The sequence below is a fragment of the Caretta caretta genome, chromosome 15 (assembly GCF_965140235.1).
Source record: "Caretta caretta isolate rCarCar2 chromosome 15, rCarCar1.hap1, whole genome shotgun sequence".
Taxonomy (NCBI): domain Eukaryota; kingdom Metazoa; phylum Chordata; order Testudines; family Cheloniidae; genus Caretta; species Caretta caretta.
This window is the reverse complement of record NC_134220.1, coordinates 1842645-1864006: the sequence shown is the minus strand read 5'-3', so window position 1 is coordinate 1864006 and position 21362 is coordinate 1842645. Positions and strand designations below refer to the sequence as shown.

General features: G+C 51.2%; 1 protein-coding gene across 3 annotated transcripts in view; it reads right to left on the bottom strand.

The window, feature by feature from the left end:
• LOC125622825 (uncharacterized) overlaps positions 1-17814 on the bottom strand; it is a 92603-nt gene extending 74789 nt beyond the window's left edge. For 2 of the 3 annotated variants that reach the window (XM_048821285.2, XM_048821288.2), the window contains exon 1: positions 15806-15861. In XM_048821285.2, the coding sequence (XP_048677242.2) occupies positions 15806-15856 (51 nt within the window). In that variant the 5' untranslated portion in view covers positions 15857-15861. Of the gene's footprint in view, positions 1-15805; positions 15862-17597 lie in introns of those variants that run through there. The other variant, XM_048821287.2, reaches the window with a different exon arrangement.
• Between the last annotated feature and the right edge of the window lie 3548 nt (positions 17815-21362).

The following is a 21362-nucleotide window of genomic DNA, read 5'->3' as shown; positions in this document are numbered from 1 at the left end:
GAGCCACAGCTTACATAGATGCCCAAGGGGAAGAAGAGAAGAACAGAAAATAAAGAAACGTGAGACTTGACTATTCATGCTTCCTTCCTGGATTTTGTTTCCTTTTCCTCTCTTGTGTGTCTGTCTTTCACCTCAGATTAACTGCTGTAAGGATGCTAAATGGTTTGAATGAGGAAGGGCTACTCTGCTAAAATGGTAATATACTTGTGTTATCAATTTCCTTTATCAAAGACTAGGCTTTCACATCCAAACAAGCAGCATTCAGAAAACACCGTGAATAAGGCTAAGATTTTGTCACGGATATCTTTAGTAAAAGTCATGGACAGGTCACAGGCAATAAAGAAAAATTCATGGAAGCCCCTGACCTGTCCGTGACTTTTACTAAAAATATCCATGACAAAATGAGGAGTTCAGTGGCAGGGTCCCCCCGCTGCCTGCAGCAGCCAGGAGCTGCATGGGGCCCCACCACCTGCAGCGGCTGGGAGCTTGGAGCTGCGGGGGACCCCTGCTACCTGTGGCAGCCCTGAGCTGTGGGGGACCCACTGCAGTCAGGAGCTGCAGTGGCCGGGAGCTGCGGGGTCCTCCCACCACTCCACGTGGCCGCAGGGGGACCCCGCAGCTCACGGCCGTCAGGGCTGAAGTCCTGGAGGTCGCTAAAAGTCATGGATTCCATAACCTTAACCATAAACCATTCTATGAGCCAAACTTTAGGCCTTATCTATATTAAAACTTGCACTTTACCTAAAATTGTTTCTTAAATCAATTTAAACTTGTGCTAACCACTACGCTGCTCTTAAATTGATTTAAACCTGGCTTGTATCAATTTAGCTTAATTCTTACCCGGTTTGAATTGATTTAAGAAAGTGTAGGGGATTACACTGATTTAACTAAATCGATTTTAAAATACCCCTTTAGTTAAGCCTGTACAACTTAGATAAAAGCCTGTTATCATCTTGGTGGCCCAAATGTCTGATCTGCGCACAGATTTTATACTGACGTAACCATTTCTGTTAGAGGTGTGTGGGTTTGTTTTTTTAACTGAAATAGTTATACAATCCCCTAGTGTGGATATAGTTATATCAGTATAGTGTCTTATGTTACTCTGTAGCTTATTCGCCTTCCCATGTGGGAATGAGTTATACCAGTATACGCACCTTAGTGCAGATGTCATAGCATCCACTGGAGGGGTGGGGTGGGGGTGAGTACTGTTTTAACTATACCTGTATAACATGGTAAAACTTATTTTTTGTGTGTAGACAAGACTTTAAATACAGTCCATGGAGTTCCTGAATATCATAGAATCATAAAATCATAGAATATCAGGGTTGGAAGGGACCTCAGGAGGTCATCTAGTCCAACCCCCTGCTCAAAGCAGGACCAATCCCCAACTACATCATCCCAGACAGGGCTTTGTCAAGCCTGATCTTAAAAACCTCTAAGGAAGGAGATTCCACCACCTCCCTAGGTAACCCATTCCAGTGCTTCACCACCCTCCTAGTGAAAAAGTTTTTCCTAATATCCAACCTAAACCACCCCCACTGCAACTTGAGACCATTACTCCTCGTTCTGTCATCTGCTACCACTGAGAACAGTCTAGAGCCATCCTCTTTGGAACCCCCTTTTAGATAGTTGAAAGCAGCTATCAAATCCCCCCTCATTCTTCTCTTCTGCGGACTAAAGAATCCCAGTCCCCTCAGCCTCTCCTCATAAGTCATGTGTTCCAGTCCCCTAATCATTTTTGTTGCCCTCCGCTGGACTCTCCAAATTTTCCACATCCTTCTTGTAGTGTGGAGCCCCAAACTGGACACAATACAGATGCCCCCCAACTTACGCAATCATTCCGTTCCAGAAAGCCTTCGTAATTCAAATTTTGTGTAAGTCAGAAACATATACCGTACGTTAGGCAAAAATTTCTGCAACTTGAAAATCCTATTTCTGTCTTATGGAACTTTTTCTGTAAGTGTGAATTTGCGTAAATCGGGTCTTGTGTAACCCAGGGAGCATCTGTACTCCAGATGAGGCCTCACCACTGCCAAATAGAGGGGAACGATCACATCCCTCGATCTGCTGGCAATGCTCCTACTTATACAGCCCAAAATGCCGTTAGCCTTCTTGGCAACAAGGGCACACGGTTGACTCATATCCAGCTTCTCGTCCACTGTAACCCCTACATCCTTTTCTGCAGAGCTGCTGCCCTAGCCACTCGGTCCCTAGTCTGTAGCAGTGCATGGGATTCTTCCGTCCTAAGTGCAGGACTCTGCACTTGTCCTCGTTGAACCTTATCAGATTTCTTTTGGCTCAGTCCTCTAAATTGTCTAGGTCCCTCTGTATCCTATCCCTACTCTCCAGCACATCTACCACTCCTCCCAGTTTAGTGTCATCTGCAAACTTGCTGAGGGTGCAATCCACGCCATCCTCCACACGTTAATGAAGACACTGAACAAAACCGGCCCCAGGACCGACCCTTGGGGCACTCCGCTTGATACCGGTTGCCAACTAGACATGGAGCCATTGATCACTACCCTTTGAGCCCGACAATCTAGCCAACTTTCTATCCACCTTATAGTCCATTCATCCAACCCATACTTCATTAACTTGCTGGCAAGAATACTGTGGGAGACCGTATCAAAAGCTTTGCTAAAGTCAAGGAATAACACGTCCACTGCTTTCCCCTCATGCACAGAGCCAGTTATCTCGTCATAGAAGGCAATTAGGTTAGTCAGGCATGACTTGCCCTTGGTGAATCCATGCTGACTGTTCCTGATCACTTTCCTCTCATGTAAGTGCTTCAGAATTGATTCCTTGAGGACCTGCTCCATGATTTTTCCAGGGTCAGAGGTGAGGCTGACTGGCCTGTGGCTTCCCGGATCCGCCTTCTTCCCTTTTTTAAAGTTGGGCACTACATTAGCCTTTTTGCAGTCATCCAGGACCTGCCCCGATCACCATGAGTTTTCAAAGATAATGGCCAATGGCTCTGCAATCACACCAGCCAACTCCTTTAGCATTCTCGGATGCAGCGCATCCAGCCCCATGGACTTGTGCTCATCCAGCTTTTCTAAATAGTCCTGAACCACTTCTTTCTCCACAGAGGGCTGGTCACCTCCTCCCCATGCTGTGCTGCCCAGTGCAGTAGTCTGGGAGCTGACCTTGTTCGTGAAGACAGAGGCAAAAAAAGCATTGAGTACATTAGCTTTTTCCACATTCTCTGTCACTAGGTTGCCTCCCCCATTCAGTAAGGGGCCCACACTTTCCTTGATCTTCTTCTTGTTGCTAACATACCTGAAGAAACCCTTCTTGTTACTCTTAACATCCCTTGCTAGCTGCAACTCCAAGTGTGATTTGGCCTTCCTGATTTCACTCCTGCATATATATATATATATATATATATCTATCTATCTCCCCCACTGCTTCATTTTTAAACAGGACACTTTCCTGAAAAAGCATCATCAACTTCTACAGAGTCTACAGAGTCTATTTTTAAAAAAATAGAAGTGTGTGGCCCTTATGGTAGTGAAGAAAATCTTCCAAACATGAACTGACTGTAATCAATACAGTGCTGTCCTGCTGAGTCAGCAGACAGTTAGCTTCAGTGCCTTTGCAGTTGCTCAACTTTGCCAAGCTGCAGCAGAGTGTAAAGAAGGAAAAGAGGTAACCCAACTCGCTGTAAGAGATACATAAAAGTATTTGGCAAATGTATTGTTTGATTAATTTCACTATATTCATAGAATAACTTATTTGACATTTTTTTCTGCAGTACTTGACTAACTGGTCAAATATTAAGCACATATTTTGTTCAACTAACACTAATGTAATTTTTCAAATAATATATTCTATAAATAGAAAAGGAGTACTTGTGGCACCTTAGAGACTAACAAATTTATCTGAGCATAAGCTTTCGTGAGCTACACGAGAGCTTATGCTCAAATAAATTGGTTGTGAATACAGACTAACACGGCTGCTGCTCTGAAACATATTCTATAAATGTTTTCCAGTGATTTGGCCAGCCCTTGTAACAAGTTACATTTTTCAAATGCATTAACTAGAAAGGGTATTGACAATATGCAAGGCACTGTGTGCTCTGCAACAAGCTGAGCCTAAATTTTGCAGCTAGGATCCTGTATTTGTAGCAGTTTCATCTGAATTTAGAATTTGAGGTTTTAAATAAATGAGTTATGACAATGAATAATCCAGTCAATACACTGGTACCCACATTTTCAGTTTCTGATGAGCTGCAGAAGTTTGTACTGACAACGCATGACTACATCATTGTGATGCTCTGTATCTCGGGGGAATACACAGCACCCCCATGTTCATCCTTGTAAAATGATTGTGTGGTATCCATTGCAAAGTTTGTCATGTTGGGTGTCTTCGGAAGGCTCATGATGCACTGATCATTGTTGTTATACTGATGTTATAGGTTATAATTTCATGTATATAGTTATGAGGCTGAAAATGTATCCTCATGGCTTAAAATAAGCCTAGGCAAAAACTCTCCAAGAGCAGAGGGGCAGTTCACACCTCATCAGGGCAGGTATGGGACGAACCCAGCCCAGCCTCACAGGAACAAAGGACGCTGGCCTGGGTAGCAACAATAGGATCTGTTGGACTCTCTGGTGAGTCACCCCCCTTCCTTTGGCCAGTTTGGGATTGCGATCAGGTAATGCTCACCTGACTCTGAAAGGGGGGGGACGCAAAATCAAAGGGGAAAGAAAGAACATGATAAAAGGGAGAGATGTTCACCATGCTCTTCCTCTCTCTTCCACCTACATCTACAGACACCACACCAAGCGACTGAAGCGCTGATCAAAGGGGAGAGCCTGGCTGAAGGGCAACCAGCCAGTCTGTGGTGAGAGGCATCTAAGTTTGTAAGGATGTTGAAAGTGTTAAGATCAGCATAGTGACAGGTTTCAGAGTAACAGCCGTGTTAGTCTGTATTCGCAAAAAGAAAAGGAGTACTTGTGGCACCTTAGAGACTAACCAATTTATTTGAGCATGAGCTTTCGTGAGCTACAGCTCACTTCATCAGATGTATACCGTGGAAACTGCAGCAGACTTTATATACACACAGAGATCATGAAACAATACCTCCTCCCATCCCCACTGTCCTGCTGGTAATAGCTTATCTAAAGTGATCATCAGGTGGGCCATTTCCAGCACAAATCCAGGTTTTCTCACCCTCCACCCCCCCACACAAATTCACTCTCCTGCTGGTGCTAGCCCATCCAAAGTGACAACTCTTTACATAATCAAGTCGGGCTTTACATAATCAAGATCAGCATAGAATGCATTTTGTTTTTATTTCATTTGACCAAATCTGACTTATTATGCTTTGACATATAATCACTTAAAATTTATCTTTATAGTTAATAAATCTGTTTGTTTATTCTACCTGAAGCAGTGTGTTTGGTTTGAAGCGTGTCAGAGACACCCATTGGGATAACAAGGTTAGTGCCTATCAATCTATTTGTTAAATTGACAAACTCATAAGCTTGCAGCATCCAATGGGCATAACTGGACACTGCAAGACGGAGGTTCCTAGGGTTGTGTCTGGGACCGGAGATATTGGCTAGTGTCATTCAGTTGCACAATCTAAGGAGCAGCTTACATGTCAGAGACTGTGTGTGAACAGCCCAGAAGTGGGGGTTCTCACAGCAAAGCAGAGTAAGGCTGGCTCCCAGAGTCAAGGAGTGGAGTGATCCACTAACATCAGAGGGGAATGTCACAATCATAGAGCTGGCAGAGGTGAGGATGGAGTACTTTTATGAGACTGTTGGGAATTCTAATACCTGGGGAGGACTGGAAGGCAGCTTGGGACTGTAGGATAAGCACATTAGCTGATGTTTCTGCAAAAATATTAGCAGTGAAATAGTTAACAATTTTGCCGTTTATGTTGCTATTGTTATATTTCAGAATCAATACCACAGTGAGATGAATGGGGGTAGCTCACATCTGTCAAAGCTCTCAGAATCATAAAATCATAAAAGATTAGGGTTGGAAGAGACCACAGGAGGTCATCTAGTCCAACCCCCTGCTCAAAACAGGACCAACACTAAATCATCCCAGCAAGGGCTTTGTCAAGCCGGGCCTTAAAAACCTCTGAGGATGGAGATTCCACCACGTCCCTAGGTAACCCATTCCAGTGCTGCACCACCCTCCTAGTGAAATAGTGTTTCCTAACATCCAACCTAAACTTCCCCCAATGCACCTTGAGACTATTGCTCCTTGTTCTGTCATCTGCCACCACTGAGAACAGTCTAGATCCATCTTCTTTGGAACCCCCCCTTCTGGTACAGTAACTCCTCGCTTAACATTGTAGTTATGTTCCTGAAAAATACGACTTTAAGCGAAATGATGTTAAGCTAATCCAGTTTCCCCATAAGAATTAATGTAAATGGGGGGGTTAGGTTCCAGGGAAACTTTTTTCACCAGACAAAAAACGTTATTTTACATATATTGTGACAGAATCGCGCTAGATGGCTATCGGAGAGTAATAGAAGGTAGATATATTAGCCCCAGGCTAAATAGGTCCCTTTTCCCTGGGTAAGGTAACAGGGAAGGTTCCAGAACAATCAGGAACCTTCTGGAGACAATTAAGACAGGCTGATTAGAACACCTGCAGCCAATCAAGAAGCTGCTAGAATCAATTAAGGCAGGCTAATCAGGGCACCTGGGTTTTAAAAAGGAGTTCACTTCAGTTTGTGGTGTGCGTGTGAGGAGCTGGGAGCAAGAGGCTCTAGGAGCTGAGAGTGAGAACGTGGACTGTTGGAGGACTGAGGTGTACAAGCATTATCAGACACCAGGAGAAAGGTCCTATGGTGAGGATAAAGAAGGGGTTGGGAGGAGGCCATGGGGAAGTAGCCCAGGGAATTGTAGCTGTCGCACAGCTGTTCCAGGAGGCACTCTAGACAGCTGCATTCCACAGGACCCTGGGCTGGAATCCGGAGTAGAGGGCGGGCCCGGGTTACCCCCAAATCCTCCCAACTCCTGATCAGACACAGGAGAAGTCGACCTGCACTGTGAATTCAGAAAAACGGCCAAGCTGAGGGCTGCCATGAAGCTCCAAGGCGAGCAAATCCACCAATAAGCGCAAGACCCACCAAGGTAGAGCAGGAACTTTGTCACAACTGGTGTGAGAAGTGGGATCTGGTGTCCACAGCGCGAAGGAAGAAGGAGGGTGTTTGGAAGGGGGAAAAAAAAAAAAAAAGGAAGAGGGTCTATTTTTATTTTTTCTCACCACAATGGAGGAGGTAGTGCGGGCACTGATACAAGCCACGGCTGCCCAGCTGGAGGCTACCCGTGTCCAGGCAGCCGCCCAACAGGAGGCAGTGCGGCTGCAGCAAGAGACTAATCGCCTGCTGATGGACCAGGCTGCTCAAAACCGGGCTATGTTGTGGGAACTGGTAAAACAGGTAAAGGCCCTTACAGAGCTGAACCGCGGCCATGATGGGAAGCAGATCATGCGGGCCAGCAGTTGGCTGCAGAAAATGACGTGGAGGATGATGTAGCGGCATACCTCCTGGCCTTTGAGAGGACAGCCCTGCAGGAGGCTTGGCCCCGAGAACAGCGGTCTGGCATCCTCGCTCCATTCCCGTGTGGGGAGGCCCAGAAGGCCTACTGTGATTTGCCTGAAGAGGCTGCGGCAGACTACCCCCAGCTGAAAGCAGAGATCCTGGCCAGATCTGGGGTAACGACCGCAGTGCGGGTCCAGCGATATCATGAGTGGAGGTACCAGGAAAACAAAACCTTGCGGTCCCAATTATATGACCTCATCCATCTCACACGAAAGTGGTTACAAACTGAGTCCCAGAGTCCAGAGGAGATACTAGAGGTTCTGGTCATCGACCGGTACATGAGAGGACTACAGCCAGACCTTCACGCCTGGGAAAGCCAGAATGAACCCTCCCCCTACGACGGGGTTGTCGCGCTGGTAGAAAGGTGAAGGACGGCAAGGGAGCTGACCCAACCAGTTAAGGAAGAAGCACCTCAGGTTAAACTAGCAGCACCAAGCCCTAGAGCTCGGGTGACTGGGCCACCAGGGGAGCCCAGGTGGAAAAAGAGAGGGGCTGAAGGCCCACCAGAAGCCACAAAGAGTCGGAGCACTGAGGGGGAAGAGGATCGTGTTGTTAGACTACCCAAACCAAGAGACCGGGGAAGGTCTAGGGCTCCATACAGATGTTACACCTGCGGGGAGTGGGGACACATAGCTGCACAGTGTCCCAATGCCGAGGAGCCTATGCAGTGTAACCTGGGGAACTGGGCAGACCCATGCTCCCTAATCCACCTTGTGGGGGTCTCACTAACCCCACATATGTACACTAGACCAGTGAAGCTAAATGGGGTAGAGACCACAGCACTGATTGATTCGGGGAGTGCTATCACGCTTGTCTCGGGGAAGCTCATGAAGCGTAGTCAGCTGCTGTAGGCTAAGCGTACGGGGACACATGCGTCCATGGGACAGTTGGTTATTACCCCACCATCCCAGTAAAAATCGAGATTCAGGGGAACACTACTGAAGTAGCAGCAGGTGTAGTCCCTAAACTCCCATACCCAGTGCTCATAGGGAGGTACTTCCCAGGGTTTGGAGACTTACTCCCGGTAGGGGAATTGGAGAAAGGGGGAAGCACTGAAAGTAGTGAGGCATCCACAGTAGACTGTCAACCCCAACCTTCTCTGAAATATCCCCAGATTTGTTCTCCACTCCCAAACAGCATAGAAAGATGAAAAGGGAAAGAAGGGCAGCTAAGGCCTTGGGAACCCAAATACTGGCCCAAAGCCAGAGGGTCGCTCTCGTAGGTAGGCGGACCTGAGCAGCTGAAAAGGAGGCCACCCAGGAGGGAGAAGCACCTGAGTCTGACCCACACCCTAACACCTCTGAACCAGTAGAGGCAACAGAGACTGGCCCCCTAGATCTCAGGCAGATTAGCCCCGGGAGAGGAAATTTTGGACAGGACCAGGCTGAAGACCCAAGGTACGACAACATTAGGAAGGAGGTGACCGAAATAGTTGCATCAGTACAGGGGCAGAAGGTACAGCAGATCCTAGTACCTCAAAAACACCAGAATGCTGTATTAAGTCTGGCCCATAGTCATCTTTTTGGGGGGCATTTGGGGGTAGAGAAGACCCTGACACGGTCCTGCGACGATTCTTCTGGCCCGGAGTATATGAAGAATTGTGGAGGTACTGTGCGTCCTGCCCGGAGTGTCAGCTGCACAGTCCCTGCCCCCACTTGAGGGCACCTTTAATACCCCTTCCCATCATAGAGGTTCCCTTTGAGCGAATAGCCATGGATCTAGTGGGACCCCTGCAGAAGACAGCCCGGGGCCACCAATATATACTTGTCGTTCTGGATTATGCTACTCGCTACCCAGAAGCCGTCTCCCTGCGGAACACGGCCTCTAAAATGATAGCTAAAGAGTTGGTGGGGATCTTTGCCCGAGTGGGGCTACCAAAGGAGATATTAACACACCAAGGTACCCCATTTATGTCGAAACTAATGAAGGACCTCTGTACGCTGCTCCATATACATACCCTGAGAACTTCAGTCTACCATCCGCAGACCGATGGGCTGGTAGAAAGGTTTAACCAAACCCTCAAGGCAATGATAAGAAAAGTGGTAAGTTGAGACGGGAAGGATTGGGACACCCTACTACTCTGCCTTATATTTGCAATCGGGGAGGTACCTCAGGCCTCAACTGAGTTTCCCCCTTTGAATTATTATACGGACGCCACCACAGTGGCATACTAGATATCGCAAAAGAAATCTGGGAAGAGGAACCCAATGAGGGGAGAAATATAATTGACTAAGTGTTGCAGATGTGAGAATGGATAGCCTGGGTCACTTCTATTGTACGGGAACATTTGGAAAAGGGGCAGGAGGCCCAGCGAACCCATTACAATTGCCAGATAAAAGTCCGACAGTTCCAGCCAGGAGATCGGGTGATGGTGTTGGTACCCACGGCAGAAAGCAAGCTTTTGGCCCAATGGCAGGGGCCCTATGAGGTGGTTGAACCCATAGGGGAAGTAACCTACAAGGTGTGGCAGCCAGGACGCCGGAAACAAGAACAAATTTATCACATTAACCTCTTAAAGCCTTGGCACCAACGAGAAGCATGTGTAGTGGCCCAAGAAACCCTGATCCAGGGAAATAATATGCAGGAGCAGATCAGGATATCCACCGATCTGACACCAAACCAGAAGAAGGAGGTAACTGAGAGGATCAACCAATACCAGGATGTGTTTTCAACCAAACCAGGCCGGACCACTGAAGCATATCACCACATTATCACAGACCCTGGAGCAAAGGTAACTTTAAGTCTCTATCGGGTCCCAGCAGCAAAAAGGGAGGAGATCAAGGCAGAGGTAAAAAGGATGTTGGAGCTGGGAGTCATCGAAGAGTCCCACAGTCAGTGGTCAAGCCCGATTGTGTTGGTGCCCAAACCTGATGGCACCACTAGGTTTTGTAATGACTTTCACCGGCTGAATGAGATATCCATATTCGATGCATACCCCATACCCTGTATCGATGAGTTAGTTGACTTCCTGGGCAATACCCGATTTGTGACCACCCTTGATTTAACAAAGGGATACTGGCAGATTCCCCTTGCCAAAGATGCGAAAGAAAAGACGGCATTCTCTACACCAGAGGGTCTGTTTCAATATACTGTTCTTCCTTTTGGACTGCATGGGGCACCTGCCACCTTCCAGCGTCTTATGGACAAGCTCCTATGGCCCCATACCAGTTATGCAGCAGCATACCTGGATGATGTGATTATTCACACCCCCAACTGGGAAACCCACTTAGGAAAGGTGGAAGCGGTTCTGGACACGCTAAGACAGGCTGGTCTCACAGCCAACCCAGCCAAGTGTGCTATAGGGCTAGCCGAGGCTAAATACCTTGGCTACATTGTAGGAAGGGGCATGGTCAAGGCCCAACTAAACAAACTAGAGGCTATCCAAAATTGGCCCCGGCCGAATCGGAAAAAGCAAGTCCGGGCATTCCTGGGTGCGATGGGGTACTATCGACGATTTATTCCCCATTTTGCTACCAGAGCGAGTCCCCTGACAGACCTGATAAAAGTCCGGGGTCCAGACATGGTGAAGTGGGCAGATGCTGCAGAGAAAGCATTCATGGATCTACAGACAGCCCTCTGCAGTAACCCCGTGCTTATAGCCCCAGACTTCAACAAAGAATTCATTTTACAAACAGATGCATCTGAAGTAGGATTGGGAGCTGTCCTATCGCAGATGGTCGGAGATGAAGAACAACCAATCCGCTACCTCAGCAGGAAACTCCTCCCGAGAGAGCAGAAGTATGCCGTGGTTGAAAGAGAGTGCCTAGCTGTGAAATGGGCCATGGAAACACTATGTTATTACCTTCTGGGATGACGGTTTACCCTTGTGACCAACCATGCACCCCTCCAGTGGATGCAGCGAAATAAAGAGAAGAACGCAAGGGTGACCAGATGGTTCCTCTCCCTACAATCTTTCCAATTCACCATACAACACCGGGCTGGAAGCCACCATAGCAATGCAGATGGCTTATCACAAGTACACTGCCTGACGTCCCAAGTTGCCCAACCCCGTAGTGTTGAGCAGAGGGGGGGATATATGACAGGGTTGGGCCAGATGGCTATAGGAGAGTAATAGAAGGCAGATATATTAGCCCCACGTTAAGTAGGTCCCTTTCCTCTGGGTAAGGTAACAGGGAAGGTTCCAGAACAATCAGGAACCTTCTGGAGACAATTAAGACAGGCTGATTAGAACACCTACAGCCAATCAAGAAGCTGCTAGAATCAATTAAGGCAGGCTAATCAGGGCACCTGGGTTTTAAAAAGGAGCTCACTTCAGTCTGTGGTGTGCGTATGAGGAGCTGGGAACAAGAGGCGCTAGGAGCTGAGAGTGAGAACGCGGACTGTTGGAGGACTGAGGTGCACAAGCATTATCAGACACCAGGCGGAAGGTCCTATGGTGGGGATAAAGAAGGGGTTGGGAGGAGGCCATGGGGAAGTAGCCCAGGGAGTTGTAGCTGTCGCACAGCTGTTCCAGGAGGCACTCTAGACAGCTGCGTTCCACAGGGCCCTGGGCTGGAACCCGGAGTAGAGGGCGGGCCCGGGTTCCCCCCAAACCTCCCAACTCCTGGTCAGACACAGGAGGAGTCGACCTGGACTGTGAATTCAGAAAAATGGCCAAGCTGAGGGCTGCCGTGAAGCTCCAAGGCGAGCAAATCCGCCAATAAGCGCAAGACCCACCAAGGTAGAGCAGGAACTTTGTCACTATATATACACACACACACACACACACACACACACAGAGGATAAGTTTTAAACAATTTAATACTGTACACAGCAATGATGATTGTGAAGCTTGGTTGAGGTGGTGAAGTCAGAGGGTGGAAGAGGAAGAGTGCCTTACTGCTAAATGATGAACTAGCATTCGGCTGAGTCCTCAAGGGTTAACACATTGTTAATGTAGCCTCACACTCTACAAGACAGCAGGAATGGAGGGAGGGGAGAGAGCCTAGCAGAGAGAGACACACACCCTGTGTCTGGGGAGGGGGAGAGGGGGGGAAGAGAAAGGGGGGTGCATTGCCCCTTTAAGTATGCTAACCCCACTCTAAGCACACTGCCTTTAAAAAAATCAGGAAGTTGAGACAGCAGCTGTGGCCAGCAAGCTCCCTCCGTCCTGAGCCCTGTCCTGTCCCCACCCTGCTCTATATAGAGAATGGGTAAGCGGGGGGCAGGAGTGGGGGGGAAGGGGGACACCCTGAGATTAGCCCCCCTCTTCCTCCCTCCCCTGCACAGCAGGCAGGAGGCTCTCGGGAGCAGCTCCAGGGCAGAGAGCAGCAGCACATGGCAGTTGGGGGAGGGACAGCTGAACTGCTGGGAATTGGTAGCGGCTGCTGCACAGGGAACTTAGGGGAGCGGGGAGCTGATGGGGGGCTGCCGGCCCACCCTGGTTCCAAGCCCCCACCAGCTCACTGCAACAGGCTGCTCTTCCTGCAAGCAGTGGAGAAAGCAGGTGGCTGCCAAACAACCTTATAAGGGAGCATTGCAGTACTTTAAACGAGCATGTTCCCTAATTGATCAGCAACGTAACAATGTTAACCAGGACGACTTTAAGTGAGGAGTTACTGTAGTTGAAGGCTGCTATCAAATCCCTGCTCACTCTTCTCTTCTGCAGACTAAATAACCCCAGTTCCCTCAGCCTCTCCTCATAAGTCATGTGCTCCAGCCCCCTAATCATTTTTGTTGCCCTCCACTGGACTCTTTCCAATTTGTCCACGTCCCTTCTGTAAGGACCCCAAACTGGACACAATACTCCAGCTGAGGCCTCACCAGTCCCGAAAAGAGGGGAATAATCACTTCCCTCGATCTGCTGGCAATGCTCCTACTAATGCTCTTGTTTCAGGCTCTCTGCAGACTCAACACTGCATCACCAATTCCACTCACTCATATTTTGAAGGTTATCCTTGCAAACATGAGAGCTAGAAACACATATATTCAATGAAAGCTGAGATTCTGGGGCAAAGGAGTGAATTTGAAACAAATTCTGCTGTTGTGGAATCGTAGGCCCTTGACAATACGTTACGATTAAACACAATCGTTTATGCACAATCGTTCTATTCCTTGCAACTGAAAGGGTTGAATGGGGGGAGAGCAGCACAGGTATCTGTCATTTTCAAGCCCTATTTTTATAAAGGTGACCAACAAAAGGGGGGAAATGGGGTACGTGCCTCATTTTTTGCTTCTTTAAGATGTTTAAAGAAAGCTTGAAAGGAGTTTCTGTACACGCTTCTTGTGCTGCTTATTTTTTAGAAAATACAAATACCTTATACCTTAAAAATATCAGGAATGTCAAGTTTCATGATCCTTCATTTTGTCTGAATAAAAATCCCTTCCTCTTCCCCTTCCTTGCATATCTTTGGTATCTATGTTGTCATAAATCTACTAGTCCTCCATTTACCCATAAAGTTCCCTGACAAGGCCTGAATTTCTAAGGTAAAAACAAGCCGCGGGAAAAATACTTTTTTTTCTGGGGTGAAAAAAATCTTTCATGTCTTCTTTAACCAAGGGGGGGCCAAATATTTTCTTCCTTTACAAATCCCCTTTACTGTGAGCTGTGGCCACAAGAGACTGCATCTCAAAGCACACGTTGCCACAAGTGGTCTGTCATCAGGAGACAGGCACTATACAAAACCTGAGATAGACTGATGCTCCCTCTCAATCTGGGCAGGCTCTTCAGAACATAAGAACATAAGACTGGCCATACTGGGTCAGACCAAAAGTCCACCCAGCTCAGTATCCTGCCTACCGACAGTGGCCAATGCCAGGTGCCCCAGAGGGAGTGAACCTAACAGGTAATGATCAAGTGAGGTCTCTCCTGCCATCCATCTCCACCCTCTGATAACCAGAGGCTAGGGACACCATTTCTTACCCATCCTGGCTAATAGCCATTAATGGACTTAACCTCCATGAATTTATGCTTATGCTCAAATAAATTGGTTAGTCTCTAAGGTGCCACAAGTACTCCTTTTCTTTTTGCGAATACACACTAACACGGCTGCTACTCTGAAACATGAATTTATCCAGTTCTCTTTTAAACCCTGTTATAGTCCTAGACTTCACAACCTCCTCCAGCAAGGAGTTCCACAGGTTGACTGTGCGCTGAGTGAAGAACTTCCTTTTATTTGTTTTAAACCTGCTGCCCATTAATTTCATTTGGTGGTCCCCAGTTCTTATATTATGGGAACAAGTACATACCTTTTCCTTATTCACTTTCTCCACAGCACTCATGATTTTATAGACCTCTATCACATCCCCCCTTAGACTCCTCTTTTCCAAGCTGAAAAGTCCTGGCCTCTTTAATCCCTCCTCATATGGGACCTGTTCCAAACACCTCATCATTTTAGTTGCCCTTTTCTGAACCTTTTCTAATGCCAGTATATCTTTTTGGAGATGAAGGGACCACATCTGTACGGAGTATTCAAGATGTGGGCATACCATGGATTTATAGAAGGGCAATAAGATATTCTTCATCTTACACTCTATTCCTTTTTTAATGAGTCCTAACATCCCGTTTGCTTTTTTGACTGCCGCTGTACACTGCGTGGACATCTTTAGAGAACTATCCATGATGACTCCAAGATCTTTCTCCTGATTACTTGTAGCTAAATTAGCCCCCATCATATTGTATTTTTTCCAATGTGCATTACTTTACATTTCTCCACGTTAAATTTCATTTGCCATTTTGTTGCCCAATCGCTTAGTTTTGTGAGATCTTTTTGAAGTTCTTCACAGTCTGTTTTGGTCTTAACTATCTTGAGCAGTTTAGAATCATCTGTGAATTTTGCCACCTTGCTGTTTACCCCTTTCTCCAGATCATTTATGAATAGGTTTAATAGGATTGGTTCTAGGACTGACCCTTGGGGAACACCACTAGTTACCCCTCTCCATTCTGAAAACTGACCATTTATTCCTACCCTTTGTTCCCTGTCTTTTAACCAGTTCTCAATCCATGAAAGGATCTTCCCTCTTATCCCATGACAACTTAATTTACGTAAGAGCCTTTGGTGAGGGACCTTGTCAAAGGCTTTCTGGAAATCTAAGTACACCATGTCCACTGGATCCCCCTTGTCCACATGTTTGTTGACCCCCTCAAAAAACTCTAAGAGATTAGTAAGACATGATCTCCCTTTACAGAAACCATGTTGGCTTTTGCGCAACAATTTATGTTCTTCTATGTGTCTGACAATTTTATTCTTTACTATTGTTTCAACTAATTTGCCCGGTACTGACATTAGACTTACCGGTCTGTAATTGCCAGGATCACCTCTAGAGCCCTTCTTAAATATTGGCATTACATTGGGTACAGTAGCTGATTTAAAGGACAGGTTACAAACCAACCATAGTTAATAGTTCCGCAATTTCACATTTGATTTCTTTCAGAGCTCTTGGGTGAATGCCATCTGGTCCCGGTGACTTGTTACTGTTAAGTTTCTCAATTAATTCCAAAACCTCCTCTTGTGTCATAATAAGAGCACTGTATACTGGGACCAGTTGTCTTCATCTCCATATTAGAGATAACAAGCAACTACAATTTGTTTCACTTCATGCACGTTTGTGGTGGCTCTTGGAAAATTGTGGGCACCATTTTTTCTAGTGGAGGGTATGCACATACACCCCTCTGTGTGCATTATCGCATCTCCAGCAAGGCTATTAAAAGACACACACAAAATGAGAACTACTATTGAATAAATGCAAGGAAATAAGCTTCAGCTACTAAATTAATACTACAAACATTTCTAAGAAGCTCTGGTGCTGCTGTAGAGTCCCTTTGGCCTGATTACAGCTTAAATTGTTTTGCCAGATCCTCAGGTTGTGACTAAGCGGTAGCTGTTTTGCATGCATGCTATTTTCTGTATGCTGCAGTTCATCTGTTGCTTGATTTTCTTTTTGCCATCAGTGGCATTTTGAATATCTCCCTCATTGAAGAACACTCCCATGAAGCCCACATTTTACGTACCCTCTCAAATTTGCATTCGGCACTCAGATACTGTAGTGAGGAGGGCTGCTCAACTACCAGATAGGCAGGTTCTGTTTCCCAGTTTCTCATTAGGTCCTTAGGCCTTCGCAACATTAGCCTTCCTAAGCAAAGCACATGAATCTAAAGAGTGATTCTAAGGTTACTCCATGCATGAGACTGTGTGTGTGTGCACGTGAGACAGAGAAACCAGAGGATTGACCATGATTAAGTGACTCAAAGGCTCTTTAGGTGCAGGCATTATTGGATAGGTGGTTGGGGGTGGAAACAGGACTCTGGGGCTGGGCTCCAGAACCGTGGGGGAGCTGGGAGCTCCCTCTGCCTTTGGGTCCGCCAGTGCCTCACAGTACAGAGAGGTTACAAAACACCGAACTGCAGGTATTTCTTGCCCCCACAGGCCAGCGAGCAGGAGCCCCAGGTAGGATGGCTTTGCGGGAGCCCCAGGGGTTCTCGGTAGAGTCGGGCGGCAAGAGCTCCGCTGGTTGCAGACACACAAGCGGTGGCGGGAGACCCGTGCCCCACCCCGCAGGGGGCTCGCTGGGATTTCCCGCGCGAAGCTCCGGGAGCAGGACACAGAGAGCAGGGCAGGAAGTAACGCGCTGAACCGGCGGCCCGGGGACCCTCCCAGCCTGGAGCCGGCTGCGGGGCGCCATCGCCGGGCTTTGAGAACAGGCGGGTCTGGGCGACTCGACGCCGCCGCAGCGAGGGGCGGGCCCCGCCGGCCTCTCGGGCCCCGCCCTGCCCAGGGCCGCGCCGCGCCGCGCCGCGCCCAGCAGGGCAGGGCCCGCCAGGCTGCCGGGGCCGCGGAGGCCCGGGGCCCAGCGAGGGCAGCCAGAGGCCCCGCCCGCACGAGGCCGGAGGAGGGGCGCGACGTCCCAGCATGCACTGCGTGGAAGGGGTCGGCAAGACCGGGGACGGTGCCCCATCATGCAGCGGGGCAGGAGGCCTGATGTCCCGGCATGCACTGTGGCAGGCTTCCCATCATGCATTGGGCGGCAGGGGTCGGGGGCCCGCCTGTCCCGGAGCCTGTCTCCCCAGCCCCGAGCCCCCGTACTCACGATGAAGGAGGCCATGTCCGGGCCGGCCGCGGCGCCGGGCGGCTACTCACGGAAACCACAGCCCAGGGCCGCACGGTACCGGCCTCCGAGCACGCTCGGGCAGCTTCGGCAACGCTCGGGCCCTTCCGCCTCCCCGGGTTCGGGAAGCTTCGGTGAAACTCGGGCCCTTCCGCCTCGGAGCATTGGCCGGCTCCGGAGCGTTCGGGAACTTCCGGCTCCACTCGGGGCAGTCCGGCTGCTACGACTGGGAGCCGCTCAGGGGGCCTGCCGGGGGCAGGGGCCGCCCGGGCTGGGCCGGGCCTGTCCGTGCGGGGCCGGGGCCACCTGGCAGCCCCCCACAACTAACCCCACGCCCAGCCCCCCAAACTCAGCCAGAGCCCCAGCCCCCCATAACTAACCCAATGCCACTCCCAGCCCCCCGAACTCAGCCAGAGTCCCAGCCCCCCACAACTAACCCAACCCCACGCCCAGCCCCCCAAACTCAGCCAGAGCCCCAGCCCCCCCCACAACTAACCCAACCCCACGCCCAGCCCCCCAAACTCAGCCAGATCCCAGCCCCCCACAACTAACCCAACCCCACGCCCAGCCCCCCAAACTCAGCCAGATCCCAGCCCCCCACAACTAACCCAATGCCACTCCCAGCCCCCCAAACTCAGCCAGAGCCCCAGCCCCCCCCACAACTAACCCAACCCCACGCCCAGCCCCCCAAACTCAGCCAGAGCCCCAGCCCCCCCCACAACTAACCCAACCCCACGCCCAGCCCCCCAAACTCAGCCAGAGCCCCAGCCCCCCCCACAACTAACCCAACCCCACGCCCAGCCCCCCAAACTCAGCCAGAGCCCCAGCCCCCCCCACAACTAACCCAACCCCACGCCCAGCCCCCCAAACTCAGCCAGATCCCAGCCCCCCACAACTAACCCAATGCCACTCCCAGCCCCCCAAACTCAGCCAGAGCCCCAGCCCCCCCCACAACTAACCCAACCCCACGCCCAGCCCCCCAAACTCAGCCAGAGCCCCAGCCCCCCCCACAACTAACCCAACCCCACGCCCAGCCCCCCAAACTCAGCCAGAGCCCCAGCCCCCCCCACAACTAACCCAACCCCACGCCCAGCCCCCCAAACTCAGCCAGAGCCCCAGCCCCCCCCACAACTAACCCAACCCCACGCCCAGCCCCCCAAACTCAGCCAGAGCCCCAGCCCCCCCCACAACTAACCCAACCCCACGCCCAGCCCCCCAAACTCAGCCAGAGCCCCAGCCCCCCCCACAACTAACCCAACGCCACTCCCAGCCCCCCAAACTCAGCCAGAGCCCCAGCCCCCCACAACTAACCCAACCCCACGCCCAGCCCCCCAAACTCAGCCAGAGCCCCAGCCCCCCCACAACTAACCCAACCCCACGCCCAGCCCCCCAAACTCAGCCAGAGCCCCAGCCCCCCACAACTAACCCAACCCCACGCCCAGCCCCCCAAACTCAGCCAGAGCCCCAGCCCCCCCACAACTAGCCCAACCCCACGCCCAGCCCCCCAAACTCAGCCAGAGCCCCAGCCCCCCCCACAACTAACCCAACCCCACGCCCAGCCCCCCAAACTCAGCCAGAGCCCCAGCCCCCCCCACAACTAACCCAACCCCACGCCCAGCCCCCCAAACTCAGCCAGAGCCCCAGCCCCCCCCACAACTAACCCAACCCCACGCCCAGCCCCCCAAACTCAGCCAGAGCCCCAGCCCCCCCCACAACTAACCCAACCCCACGCCCAGCCCCCCAAACTCAGCCAGAGCCCCAGCCCCCCCCACAACTAACCCAACGCCACTCCCAGCCCCCTGAACTCAGCCAGAGCCCCAGACCCCCACAACTAACCCAACGCCACTCCCAGCCCCCCAAACTCAGCCAGAGCCCCAGCCCCCCCCACAACTAACCCAACCCCACGCCCAGCCCCCCGAACTCAGCCAGAGCCCCAGCCCCCCCCACAACTAACCCATAGAATCATAGAATCATAGAATATAAGGGTTGGAAGGGACCCCGGAAGGTCATCTAGTCCAACCCCCTGCTCAAAGCAGGACCAATTCCCAGTTAAATCATCCCAGCCAGGGCTTTGTCAAGCCTGACCTTAAAAACCTCTAAGGAAGGAGATTCTACCACCTCCCTAGGTAACCCATTCCAGTGTTTCACCACCCTCTTAGTGAAAAAGTTTTTCCTAATATCCAATCTAAACCTCCCCCACTGTAACTTGAGACCATTTCCTTATTTCCCCCACAACTAACCCAACCCCACGCCCAGCCCCCCAAACTCAGCCAGAGCCCCAGCCCCCCCCACAACTAACCCAACGCCACGCCCAGCCCCCCAAACTCAGCCAGAGCCCCAGCCCCCCCCACAACTAACCCAACCCCACGCCCAGCCCCCCGAACTCAGCCAGAGCCCCAGCCCCCCCCACAACTAACCCAACGCCACTCCCAGCCCCCTGAACTCAGCCAGAGCCCCAGACCCCCACAACTAACCCAACGCCACTCCCAGCCCCCCGAACTCAGCCAGAGTCACAGCCCCCCCACAACTAACCCAACCCCACGCCCAGCCCCCCAAACTCAGCCAGAGCCCCAGCCCCCCCCACAACTAACCCAACCCCACGCCCAGCCCCCCAAACTCAGCCAGAGCCCCAGCCCCCCCCAACTAACCCAACCCCACGCCCAGCCCCCCAAACTCAGCCAGAGCCCCAGCCCCCCCCACAACTAACCCAACGCCACGCCCAGCCCCCCAAACTCAGCCAGAGCCCCAGCCCCCCCCACAACTAACCCAACGCCACGCCCAGCCCCCCAAACTCAGCCAGAGCCCCAGCCCCCCCCACAACTAACCCAACCCCACGCCCAGCCCCCCGAACTCAGCCAGAGCCCCAGCCCCCCCCACAACTAACCCAACGCCACTCCCAGCCCCCTGAACTCAGCCAGAGCCCCAGACCCCCACAACTAACCCAACGCCACTCCCAGCCCCCCGAACTCAGCCAGAGTCACAGCCCCCCCACAACTAACCCAACCCCACGCCCAGCCCCCCGAACTCAGCCAGAGCCCCAGCCCCCCACAACTAACCCAACCCCACGCCCAGCCCCCCAAACTCAGCCAGAGCCCCAGCCCCCCACAACTAACCCAACCCCACGCCCAGCCCCCCAAACTCAGCCAGAGCCCCAGCCCCCCACAACTAACCCAACCCCACGCCCAGCCCCCTGAACTCTGCCAGAGCCCCAGCCCCCCACACAACTAACCCAACCCCACGCCCAGCCCCCCGAACTCAGCCAGATCCCAGCCCCGCACAACTAACCCAACCCCACGCCCAGCCCCCCGAACTCAGCCAGAGGCCCAGCCCCCCACAACTAACCCAACCCCACGCCCAGCCCCCCAAACTCAGCCAGAGCCCCAGCCCCCCCACATCTAACCCAACCCCCTGAACTCAGCCAGAGCCCCAGCCCCCCCACAGCTAACCCAACCCCACGCCCAGCCCCCCGAACTCAGCCAGAGCCCCAGCCCTCCAAAGCCACAGCTCCCCCATCATTAAGGCTCGTTTTAGTCATGGCCAGATATTTTTAGTAAGTCATGGACAGGTTAGTGGCAGTAAACAAACATTCACAGCCTGTGACCTGTCCATGACTTGTACTATATACCCCTGACTAAAACAGGGGCTTTGGGTGCTCGGGGGGCAGTCCGGGGATGCTGCAGGTGCTGGGGGGGAGGCGGATGGTGAGGGCAGCCCGGGACCTCCACTGATGCTAGCAGGGGGATTGGC